The sequence below is a fragment of the Limulus polyphemus genome, unplaced genomic scaffold (genome assembly GCF_000517525.1).
Source record: "Limulus polyphemus unplaced genomic scaffold, Limulus_polyphemus-2.1.2 Scaffold197, whole genome shotgun sequence".
Classification (NCBI taxonomy): Eukaryota; Metazoa; Arthropoda; class Merostomata; order Xiphosura; family Limulidae; genus Limulus; species Limulus polyphemus.
In genome coordinates, this window is record NW_013665807.1 from 859,878 (window position 1) to 873,563 (window position 13,686).

Consider the following 13,686-nt stretch of genomic DNA (forward strand, 5'->3'; position numbering starts at 1 on the left):
CTGGGCTGCACAACAACAAGACACAAGTTACAACAGTTATATACCTGGGCTGCACAACAACAAAACACAAGTTACAACAGTTATATACCTGGGCTACACAACAACAAAACACAAGTTACAACAGTTATATACCTGGACTGTCTGGTTTAAATATGAATGATTACAATAAACTACGATTTTTTTTTTCTTGGTTTCCCGACTTTATCTCATGAAAGAAAGTTTTTAATTGATGAATAAATCCTAGACTTTGGTTCAGTGTTAAAAAACGTAATATATCTCATGATCTGAACTTATAATTTTTATTTTCAAATAAACTGAAAGAACCTGAAACATTAATTTCGGGTGTGAAATACTGGTATAAAATTCCATTAATGGTCTTCCTAAATGTTACTCAGAAACTTCTTGATTACCTGATGATTTCCGAAACAGCTTCTAAAGTCATTTTTTAGTGAATCTACAAATTGTATCAAAGTCTTCAGAAATGTTTATTGTCTCCATATATTAGTACGTAAACATTCCATGTCAAAGTTTACACAATACGCATATTTCTCAAACTGCAATATTCCATAAATTTTAAACTATATTAGCTGTACATAAATTCATAACGGTGTTTGCAGGAAGTTAAGTAAAAATTGTTTAAAAGTCTAATAAGAAACATAATCGGCCTATAAGCAAATTATCATTCTTTTGTACCTTCAGATTTATATTGACAAGTTGTTTTAAGCTGAATTCACGAAGAAAAATACACAATTTGGGTTCGAAAATCCAAAACAAAGGGTGCTTTAACAAGTTTTTAGTGAGCTATTAGTTTCGTACAATTAATTAAAAATCTTAACTATGATACACATTTCTGTTTCTTAATGCTGTTCGACGATGTTATAACAGCATGATATTTAGGAGAGTGGCTTTCTCTAATATGTGAATTGTATTAATGCTTTGAATGAACGAATTAGTTTTATTTATTTTTTTCAATGTAGTGGTTCAGGCGATTGACTAGTGATCGTTTACTTCATAATAACAATATTTATTATTATCTTTTCCAAGGAAAACGTAATGCAAAACAATTATTTACAATCCCATTTTCTTCCTTTTTACCTCTTCTGGACTGTGTCTGTGGAGCTGGTAAAGTACTTGTTCGCATGACAAGAGGATGACTACGTCCTTTAGAATTCACAGCGTATACAACAACTAGGAAGTTAGTTCCTGCCGGAAGGTTCTCAGCCTGAAACGTTGGTTCTGGTGCTGTTATATTGGCCCTCAATATCTGGAAGTTCTTGTCATGTACTTCCATTACAAAATGTTGATTAAGACCGCCATTGTTTCCTTCGGTGCACTCCACCTCAATAACATGTTCTGTTTGATTTCGCAGAGAACAATTTCTTACTGTATCAGGAGGACCTACAAGAAGACAATTGAATTTGTCATGGAGACCAATAAATGAGAAAAACAAAACTACTGAGCTGATTTTTCTTTATACTTCTTTAAATAAAGGATTTGTACCCAGATGTACGTGGCAGGCAAGCTCCTTAGGGAAGAAAAGGATGAAGAAAAGCATATTTTGCATGTCTTGCAACATCTGGTACTGACTGTATACACAAAGGTATATTACAGCTTCTTTCATTATTCCATGTAATTTGTTACATTCATTTACATATACTTTTTGTCCGAGAAATGTCGTTTTTTATAAAAGTCCAGTCATCGTTACATAAGAAAACGTGTATTTCATTCCCTCCTTATACAATACTTCTAATATAAAATACAGTATCAGAAGTAGAAAAGTGTTAATAATGAATAAAAATGAACATTTATATCACACTCAGCACTGATATAATGAAACCTAAGTATGTAAAGAAAGTGATAGGTGTTTTTAAAATATATAGAAAGTTATCATAATAAGTTTGATTATATTATAATTGTAAAAAGTACGAATGATTATTAATAATGTATAACCATATTGAAATCATCTTATTATAGCATATTTTTTAAACACTCAAATAACTAACGTTTTCAAATTGCGAAATAAAAAATGTTGATTGTTTGAGCATTTGAATCACTTTTCACACAAGTACCTTGAATTTTTAACCGTAGCATACTATGTTCGAAAAACTTAATATTTGTAGTTGGTCTAACTATAAGTATACTGCGTGACTCAAATGTGTCTGTACTGAGTTATTATGATAAAATACCGAGCTTAGATGAAGTCTGCATCACACATATAAACATTAGCTCGCTTTCAAATTCCAAATTAACATTTCAACATACGTATATATAATATATATTTGTTATTTACCATTATTGGCTCTTTTTGTAATCCTTCAATTTCTTTACCTAAAGTTTAAGTTTATTTTTAGCATTTCAGAAACTCGTAGCAAAAACTTAAATCATTTTAATGAAATATTATTACTTTAACATGAATTACGATTGTTCTATTTTGGAGTTATTAAAAAATTCATTGTACACATAGTTTTAATTTTACATTCAATAATTGAAATTATAGACCTTGAAAGATCTACATTATTCAAGTTGCGAACATGATGCGTAAGATTAAGTTTAACAGTCTTACTTATTTGATTACTCAAACAGTTTGATGTTACCTGCGGGGACCACTTTGAAAACGCACGGTTTTCTTTGGATGCCAACTTTGTTGCTAGCCCAACAGAACAAGTTACCGTAATCGTATTTCATGCGCGGTATGAACGTGGCTATGCTTCTTGTTTCATCACTAGTAAATGTCACTAGCTCTAGGATCTCTTTGGTACTGTTAAATCTCCAGTGAAAAGAAACGTTCCCTGGATCAGCTTCGACCTCACACAAAACTTTTATAGATTCTTGAAGAGATGCCCCGTATACAATTTTTTGACCGTCCTTACATCTTGGACTGACTGGAATGTAAACAAAAACATAAAACTGAAAATAATATACATAGAGAAAAAAATATACAAAACATGTTTCTTTAAAAACTATACTATTAATAATAATTTTGTCATAATGAAATTCAAGCTTCGTTTGTGAGTAGTGACACAAAAGTCAATATAACATTACGTATTATACAGAGGGTGAGTTCTGTTACGTACTAGAATTTCGAATAGTCCGAAGCTGAGTTAACTGATAATTTACATTTAGTAGTTAAATTGTACTTTGGATTTAGTATTTAAATATATGCTGATGTATTAGGCAATTTACGATATTTCTCACCAGATTGATAAACACCGTCTTCGTTTTTAACACAAATACGTTTTAATATACACACAACCATAAAATTTGCAATAACAATTATTACAAATAGTTATTACAAACAAAGATCTATAAACGAAAGTTTCACAAACTTACAAACAATATAAAATCTTCTTTCTAGTCTGTAACACCCTTGATGTCTTATCGAGGGTTTACGATGAACGAGTTAATTACGAGTTGATGTAAGTACGATTCGCCGGGAAGCTAGCTAGCTTTGTCCTGTGCCGCATACGCTAGGTTTTCCATCGTTGAAGTTAGGTAATGTTTTCGTCAAATATCTGAAGCTTTCCGACTGATAAACGTTATAAAGATCACATTATAGCTTTCGATGTTTACAGCATACTGACTATAGCGAATTACTAATAACACTCTCCTTGGCACGTCGCGTTGGCTGTATTTATAGGCGTGGGAAGGATTTTTAGAAAATTCAGATTACGTAACAATACTGAACTACACCTAAGCGTTTACGTACACACGCATATTGTTGATTCTTACTCACGAGAATCTTCTACAACTTTGGAGAATAGGCGGGAGTTTTGCAAGTATATCTAACACTACAAGCTATGCATGTTTTTAAATATAAACTTAATCTAAACAATGTTCATATTAAAATAAACATATAATAACAAATTCGTTACACTTCGTAATATTAGAGTGATTTTAAATATGAAAATCAGCAAGTCACTTGAAGCTACAGCCAACATAAAGTTAGATTGAACGACAGAATTGTGTTGGTAGTGTGATACCTCCAAAAATGGTCGCTCTTGGAAAAGGTTTGAAACATCCCTTTTCAATGCAAAATATTCCTACAGTTGGATCATACAAATGTGTTAATATCGGAAAATTAGAATTTCCATAATAGGGATATCCCCTGTAGTTAATAGAATTAGAAAACAACGAAATATGGATCACCTTGGGACATTTGGACCATCTAGAAAGATACCTGCAATACGTAACCGAACTGCTGTAAACAAAGTGTGGCATGAGAATCCACGAACACAAAGTTCAGTGGTAAAAACCCGTCCATTTGTCCCAGGCAACAATTAGCAACATAATCATGAAGGTACTCCTTCTGGAAACGATGCCAACAGTGTATGAAATCACAAAACTAAGACTAGATATATTATGGAAAGTCTAACAGTCTCGCGAGAAGACTTTTACAATGGAAACTTAGCTGCAGGTTTATTGTTAAGATGCACGATTCAGATGGACCAGTATCAGTCATGGCAACATGAGCTACAATGATATGATAAGGCTCCAAGATTGGTTAAATATAATGTATTCAACTTCTGTAGTATCTCAAATATACAAAAGTAGTCTATCTAGGTCTTAAAAACCAAATCCAAATGATAATAAAAAACATCTGTGTGCAACAGAAAAATCATTTTAAAAAGAAATATATACTTGTCATACTAGTTTAGATAACTCGGTAGGAATTGTATTATGATATATATATATATATATATATATATTTGCTGTGCTACTAATATTAATTTATCACCATAACAGGGAATGGAATGCCAAGTTCGAGAGGTAAGGTTTTCTTACTCATCATCCTTAATGGTAAGATTTAATATAAACTGCACGTCGACTATTAAGTTGTGCTAAATATACTTCCCAGTGTGGTCTCAGGGCCTGCTAATTTCTCAGTGACCAAGGGAAACCCCATTTTGGAAACTTTTCTTGCATAATTTATTGTTTTGGCAGGTCAATGGTGTTTGCTGCCAGGCTCAACATCTTGGATCCTTGGAGCATTTGGCAGAATATGGAAGATTACCCCTTGTCAAAGCCTGGACTCCGATGGGCATGATCAGTAACTTCTAGTCCTGGCCTTAGACTAGTATATATATATTCTTATTCCTGAAATAGAATAATTCTTCAGAAGAGAAGATGGTTTCTTATTCTCAGTTCGTTTGGTTGTTGTTAAGCACAGGACAACACATTGGCTTATCTGAACTCTGCCCACCACGAGTATTGAAACCCGGTTTTTAGCGTCTTAAGCTTGCGGACTTACTGTTGAGCCAAAGGGGAAGAGGGGAGGGTCTTTTACTCATATAGAAATAAGAAAAGCGAAATGGGATAAGTAAATAAAAAAAAATTCAATAAAATGTGCACCTAACCTTCATATGAACAAACTAAACCCTCGTCAAGGCATTAAGGTGTGACGTCTGTTCTGCGAGGCTGGCATTCACACTTGTAAGGTAAATGTCCAATAAACCAGATAATTTTGCAAGTTCAAGTAACTGATTGACCGTGACTATATCACTAAAACAAATATTTTTATTCAAGTGAAAATTGATGATGAGATGAAGATATTAAGGACTTACCTTGAAGATATAACAAACAGCAGTAGACAAAAATAAAATAACGACAATACAATTGAAGATGACTAGAAATGCTAGGTACAACAAAACTTGCTGGTGAGCTAATGCTTTGCTACATTGCTCTCAGAATACACTATTACTGACCAAGCTTTACTGTTGTGCTACTACAGTCAATCTTCTAAAGCAATGTCATAACGCTTCTCAGAATAGTTTATATTCAACATATTGTTATATTTTACAGTTGCTGTATTGTTCATCAGCATAATCAAGTTAAATAAATGTCACTTCTAAGAAAAACAAAGCCTCATGCAATAAAGTACATACGACAGCTAGTACTGATGACAATCATAGACACAATTTCTTAGCTGTTCTATAGAGAGGTTGACATTAAACATTTTCGATTTCCGCGCAAATATGGAATTGAACTACATTGAATTTTACAAACAGCTATCTATATATAACCTATAAGATAACTGAAAAGTGAATGATTCACTTTCTCAGCACATTTCAAGAATGAGAATTCTTCAATACTTTAAAGGGTTATTACGAAATAAATAACAAATTATATTTTTTCAGTGTCTTAATAAATAAATCAAATTCATTAATAACCAGCATTCTTGAAATACTTCTTTTAGGTAGAAAAATTTTGATTTAAACCAGAGGAATTGATTTCAATGGTGCAACTGTTGTATGATAACAACAAAGGACCCTGATGTTACCGCTAAAATCTTCGTTAACTGAAAGTAAAATTAACACTTTATATACGTGTTAGTTTAATGATGAGTTGAGTTATAGCATTACATGTTTTTATGCAGCGTGTTACACTGGATTATGCTTATTAATCTATGTGTTACTTAAAATGTATTAAAATTTTCATCTACACAGTGTTTACTTTGGGTCATGACTTATTAATAGTATAAAATATGTATGTCAAATATAGATATATTTTTATTATTGTTTCTTAGGACCTTATAATGATGAAGAGTTGGGTTCTCTTAAATTACTACTTACACTGAACCTTTAGGTGAAGTGCGTTGCTTTCACCTTGGCCCTCACTATTTGTGGCGGTGCACGAATAACGCCCTCTGTTGGTGCGTCCTACTTTTTGCAGCACAAGAGATTGATTACTAATAATGATCCCAGCTGAGGTATTAGTCTGAAGTTCTTTTCCCTCAAATTTCCACCCAATTTCTGTTACCCAAGGATTGGCGATTATGTTACACTCCAAGTAAACATCGTTTCCTTGCTGAATATGGGAATGCCGAAGTTTACTACCAAGTCGAAGGGTTAAATCAGGCTTATCTACGAAGGAAAAAAGTAATTGAAAATACAAGTTGATAGCATCAAATATATGGTTTGAATATATGTTAGTGTAACTCTCCATAAACAGAAGAAAAATCAGGTCTATAGTCCATCTTAGAGAAAAAACATTTTACCAAAACCATCTTCGTCTTTTCTTATACTGCTGCTCACCAGTGGCAAGTCTGCAGGGATCCGTGATGGGCAGAGCACAGATAACCCATTGTTTAGCTTTGCGCTTAGTAACAACCAACTAAAATCCTCCATTTCTTATACTAACTATATATGGCAACATATATAGCACTTTAACTACTTGTATATTTATCATATATAGTACACACGCATGTTATATATACATAGGTATAGATATGTATATAGATAACAAATTGTACCATATATATATAGCTAATTAAAATGTTGATAACAGTGAGAGCAACCAAATTATTTTCATAAATTGCATATAACATTAGCTTCAAATATGACTTCGAAAGTGTGAAATTATGGAATCAAATTCAAAGGAATTAATCAACTAATCTAATTTTGGTTAGTAAACTCTACCTAAACAACACAGATATACAGTAATAAAAAATATTTAATAAATAACGTTAATGGTATGCTGCTAAAACAAACAAACTGGTAAGCTCCCAGTGGCACAGCGGTATGTCAGTGAACTTATTGCGCTAGAAACTGGGTTTCGATACCCGTGGTGGGCGGAGCACAGCTAGCCCACCGTGTAGCTTTGTTCTTAATTATAATGAAACAAACTGTTAACACAAAATTTGAAGAGATGAAATCAAGGAAAATATTAATATTATATTTGGCACCAGAAAAAAAGAGGTGATGAATTATATGTAAAACAATTGCTTCACACACATATAACGCTAGAAAGCGGGTTTCGATACCCGTGGTGGGCAGAGCACATATAGCCCGTTGTGCATCTTTGTGGTTAACTTTAAACAAACAATTACTTAAAGTATGTTGCTTTTTATTCCTAAGTTGAAATTTATAACTTCGAAAATATTAATGACAAGCAAAAGTACCCGTCCCCCTTGGCGAGAAAAGTTTAATTAATCTATCAATTTAAATTATTTCATGGACTTTAAAAAGTTTACTCTTGGTTTCACTCAGAGCCAAAGCGCTTGAGCTACTTGAACCGCTCACTGCGAAATGTAATTGTTGAGCATTTCAGTCATGCTAAGAACCGCTCAACAATGACATAGATTACGTCACACTTTGAAATGTGAATGGTAGTGTGATTAATACCTAACATTTAAGTGTAGAATATCCTGCTTGCAAAATACAATTTGGCATCAACATTATTTATGTTCACCCGTCATTTCAAAAGTGAATGTTGAGCTTTGCCTGCGTGTACATCTTTTCAAACACAGCGCAGTCGCCGTAAACGAGAGATAGACGAATGTTCGGACAAACATCACGATTCAAAATATATCTAAGATTTATAGATTCAAAAATATTGATGGTAAGATATTAGAAAATTAAGAACAAAATTCAGTCAATTTTTCAATGTATTTATCTAATGTAACAGCAGTTTTAAAGCTTCGATGTTTCGTTAGTGTTCTTTAGATTACAAATTCAAAATAAAATGTCCATAAATTATGTATATCTTTCGTAAAGGAATAAGACATTTCATCTGAAGCATAAAATATGCTTAAATTAATCTTCTTCCAATAATGTGTGTTTGTTTGTTATTGTATCCCCGTCTCACCAAACATGCTCACCCTTTCAACCGTGAGAATGTCATATTTATGACGGCCAATCCCACTATTCGTTGGTAAAATAGTGGCCCAAGAGTTGGCGGTAGGTGGTGATGACTAGCTGCCTTCCCTCTAGTCTTACACTGCTAAATTAGGAACGGTTAGCGCAGATAGCCCTCTAGTAGCTTTTTGCGAAATTCAAAACAAACAAAGAAACAAACGAATAACTTCCTATTTTGTTAGTATGCTGGTAGAAGAATTTTCATGTAAGAAAGATCCTTTCTTTATTGTTAATTATAAATCATGGAATTATGCAACGATTTTATAAATGTTCCTTAATCATAAAGGGATATGCTTATCATTACGTTACTGAAATAAAGCTATTAAACTATTTTAAAATGAGCAACTTTCAAGGATTCTAAAGTTCTAAGATTTTAATCTTTGAGGTATAATGAAGTAGTCATATACATACGGTGGACAGTCAGCTTCCATCCTTTTTCCAAAGCGCTTCCTTGTATCAGGGGATTTTTGGCACGACATGACATATACTTCCCAGCGTCTTCCTTTGATGGCTTGAACGACAGTGTACTGATGGTAATGTTTCCGCCGTCTGCCGTTACATTTGTTGTTCTTTTCATTTGTTTGCTACCAAGCCACCAAGAAATGGTAACGTTGGGCCTAGCTCCAGCTGTCTTGCACTGTAATTTAGTCAGTTTATTAGCTGATAAAATCTGGTCCATTCCATCAATATCCAACAGTAATGGTTTTACTGTAAAGAGAGAAAAAGGAAGAAGCTCTGTGAAACATCTGTTTGTAATATCGGTAATTATATCAGCCTGAAATAATGTTAATTGATATTATTGCATCACAGAAAGGAATTATGAAAGATTTATTAATTACGATTGTCATCATATTTATTAATATTTTATTAAAGTTATATTACAAAGTTCACAAACATGCAAAAGTTACTGTAGTGACACGAATACGTAAATTATTCTCTATATTATAAGATTACAAGAAAACAAAAGCTATTAGTTCATTTTCAAGTCAAATATTGTTTATTTAGTTTATATTTATTTGAATGAAATCTTAGACAAATATAAATACTCGTAAAATATGCACTTAACCGTACAATATATTTATAATTAAGTTGAAAAGCAAGCAGAAATGTAGAACGAAACGACTCGCAAATCGGCAGCTCACCAAAGGAATAAGTTTATAGAAAGAAGTTCCCTGATGAGGCAGCGGTAAATTTACCGACCAACGTTATAATCCGGAGCTTAATTCCTCGCGGTATATACAACAGATAGCCCAAAATGGCTTTGCTCTGAAAAAGCAAGCAAATAAACAAGCAAACTATCGAGAGAAACACACCTATAAAGGTTATTAAACAAGACTATCAGCCGGACAGATATCTCAATACAACGACAGAAAGATAGTTGGAGACAAAGATACAAACAGAACCTAATGCCTACAACGACGCTAATTATAATATCAATCCTAAGCATTTGCCCCCCAGTGGCACAGCGGTATGTCTGCGGACTTACAACGCTAGAATCCGGGTTTCGATACCCGTGGTGGGCAGAGCACAGATAGCCCTTGTGTAGCTTTGTGCATAAATAAAAACAAACAAACAATCCTAAGCATTTAATTACGTATTAAATAAACGATATGTGATGCCTCATTAAAATCTTATTAATATAAAATTCTATTATCGTAATTTAAACATAATTATTGTAATCTTCTCCTTTATTCCGTACTATTCATTTTCTGTTTATACAATTTTGTACTATGTTTCAGCATGCCCAATGGCAAAATGATTAAAAATCTGAAAGAAAAATCAAAATTACACAGATATATTAAACATGTTAGAGAGCGTCATTAAATAAGTTTTATGTTAAATAAATGAATGTGGTTACTAGCTCAACTCTCAACCAACGACAGAGGCCACTACGAAGAACAATAGATCAACGGTCTTACGATCGGTAATGATAATTACACAAACCACTAAGACTATTGAAATAAATATAATTTTAATCGCAAGGTGGCGATGAAGATAAGAAAGCACATAAAAAATTCAAAATTCTACTAGTTTCTTTTATTTTGAGACTCATTTGTTCTGTATTTACTTTTAAATTGTGATTTCATAAGTAAACGAAGATTTGTTGAACGTACTTCTAATACATTTTTTTATACCTTTACACTATGTTACAGCAAAAAAGATTAAAGCTAGCGAAGTTAATTGTTATCCGCATACGAAATTTAAGAAGTTATTTCCTAGTTGGTGACCATGTGGATATAGACTTATCACGTGCAATAAGATGTGGAATTTGTAAGTATCATACCTTTGCAATAAGAATTTCAAAGATTGTGTATAGAATGTTTGCACACGCTGACACATTAGAAGGGCCTCCAGTATGACATATGCTTCAGTATAAGCGAAATAGGATACCATACTTCTAAGAGTTTGTACGATATTCAATTGTAATGTGATTTTTTTTTTTAACTAGGCTAAAGTTTTCGAATGTGAAAAATGAATTTTTATTTTATTTTTACATTGTTTCAAATAGATAGTACATTTGCTGGACGCTCTGTGCTGTAAGAAATAATAAATCATCGTGATAATTAGTTGATTAGGGTATCAAGTGACACGATATACCTCCTTAAAGAAATTACTATTCATTGTTGAAGATTGGTCAGATTATTACAAGTTCGTCGACACTTGTATTTCGAAATTATAATAGAAAATATATGTCCTTAAATAAACATAACTAAAACCTGTTAGGGGTATCAAAGATTGTTTGTTTACCGTTATGCATAAAGCTACACAAATGGGATATCTGCCATATAGTCACCTTAGATATCGAAATCCGATTTTTAGCGTTAATAGCCTTCAAACTTAACGCTGGGCCATGGATGGAGGGGGCGACAAAGATCAAAAGATTCAAAGTTGATAAATATTACAGAAAAAGAAAACCTAAACCTTCATAAACCAATTATTTAGATGTTTGAAGTAGATTTTGATGAAGGCGATAACGACATTCTTAAGCGCAAATAGTTTATAAGTAGTATATCAATAAACCAACGTAAACTAGCCCACTAAAATATTTTCCTAGAGATGTCACACAAAAATAAACGTTTAAAAACTGCTATCCTCCAGAAGATTATTAAGAAGATATTGCAACCAGAATAGCATTCAGTGAATGAAGTACATAATATAATACCGATAAATGAAATAAAGTCTTGTAAGATACTTAGCACAAACGAGCTTTGGTGGCATTGTTTCTTCCATTAATTTATACAGCTCCATACACCACTTTATACCAAAGTGCGCACGAAAGAAATGTGTTAATCAGTATAGAACGGTGTGTGGCACTTAATTTGTGTGATGTGTTCATCAAAACACTTTACTCAACATTCATTTGCATAAAAATAAGAAATAATCGGGAAGATTGGAAATATGGCACACATTCATTTGCATAAAAATAAGGAATAATAGGGAAGATTGGAAATATGGCACATATTCATTTGCATAAAAATAAGAAATAATAGGGAAGATTGGAAATATGGCACATATTCATTTGCATAAAAATAAGGAATAATAGGGAAGATTGGAAATATGGTACACATTCATTTGCATAAAAATAAGAATTAATAGGGAAGATTGGAAATATGGCACATATTCATTTGCATAAAAATAAGAAATAATAGGGAAGATTGGAAATATGGCACATATTCATTTATAATGGATAACATACGTGTAATTGAGTAATGTAGTTTTGCGCTATGTCAGCTATCATCAGTCCATATTATGGGATTTATCTTTCCTCATTGTATACTGCACAAAATACCAGTGCAGGTTGAAAATGAGAGAACCTCCTAAAATCCCTTTTGTTGTGAAACAGTACAAAGGTTTGTATATACAAATTAAATCTATAATAAACTATTTCACTTGTCTAAGGTAGCATAAACATCATTCGGATAACACTCTCCGTCATCAATTTAGCTGGACTGATGAGAGTTGATATAGTCCAAAACTAAAGTAATCAGCTGACCATCCTAAAGGATTTCTTATTCAAAATAAGTAAACCTGTTTTATATTTAAAATCATATCATCTTAAGGTAAAGAAATGAAAATTGTAAATCTAGCTGCAAAGTTAGATAGTCTCAAAAGGTTTAAAACTATGAAAAAACACAAATATAAATGTATAAACAAAATCTACACCACACAGCTCAAGTTATTTATCATTTTCTCGTGCTTAATATATAACTACTTGCCTATCCGTTTGTTAAGACATTAATCTAATGATAGGTGTAATGAAGTTTTTAGCGACCTTACGTGTCATATCAATCTTTACTGTAGCCGAAGCTGGCACAGATTTATCATTGTTAGAAGCCAAGCAAGAAAGTTCTGTAAATAAATCCTGACGTCTAAGTTCAGGAAGTTCCAACTTGTTGAAGCTTTTTTTATTAGGTAAAACACCAAATGTGTCGTCCAACAGTACTGAACCTCGCCACCAAGTCAGTTTTGGTATGGGTTGTCCTAGAAAATACATATTATTGAAACAAACAAAGATATCGATTATAACACAAATGTTTTCAAGAGGGCATTTTATGATAAAAAAACTAATGACTTGATTTAGTTTTTAAGCATTTTATTTCGTGGAATACATTTTATATGCATATTATTATAGCTCTGACTGAAATTATTTGTAAAGAATGCAAACTACTAATAACTCAATAATGTAGATTATAAAGTAGTGGTGAAAAACTCGCCAAATTAAAATAATTTTATTAATAAAACAAGAAAACGACATTTCGGGCAATAGCCCTTCATCAGGGTTACCAGTGGCAATGAAACTGTTAATATAAGGGTCATGTTCCTGAAGCTACAAGTGAGATTAGAGAAGTAACATATAAAAAAAAATTATTATACTATAAAAATTTTATAAATGTAGTACATAAACTAAATAAAAAAAGAAATGTATAACAAAAATATAGGCAACAATGTAAGAAAATTAATGAACACGTGCATAGTGTAATATTGTTCAAAAGGATACAACAATATAAGGAATGTGAACTTAGTAGGAGTGAAGAACGACTGCGTATAGAAA

The 13,686-nt window shown here is 32.4% G+C and overlaps 1 protein-coding gene across 1 annotated transcript in view; it reads right to left on the reverse strand.

The window, feature by feature from the left end:
* LOC106478297 (hemicentin-1-like) overlaps positions 1-13,115 on the reverse strand; it is a gene marked incomplete at its 5' end in the record, with an annotated part of 38,217 nt that extends 25,102 nt beyond the window's left edge. The window contains 5 exons of the mRNA XM_022381880.1: positions 1,096-1,398; positions 2,595-2,882; positions 6,570-6,860; positions 9,045-9,341; positions 12,912-13,115. Of these exons, the coding sequence (XP_022237588.1) occupies positions 1,096-1,398; positions 2,595-2,882; positions 6,570-6,860; positions 9,045-9,341; positions 12,912-13,115 (1,383 nt within the window). The remainder of the gene's footprint in view (positions 1-1,095; positions 1,399-2,594; positions 2,883-6,569; positions 6,861-9,044; positions 9,342-12,911) is intronic.
* Positions 13,116-13,686: the final 571 nt, after the last annotated feature.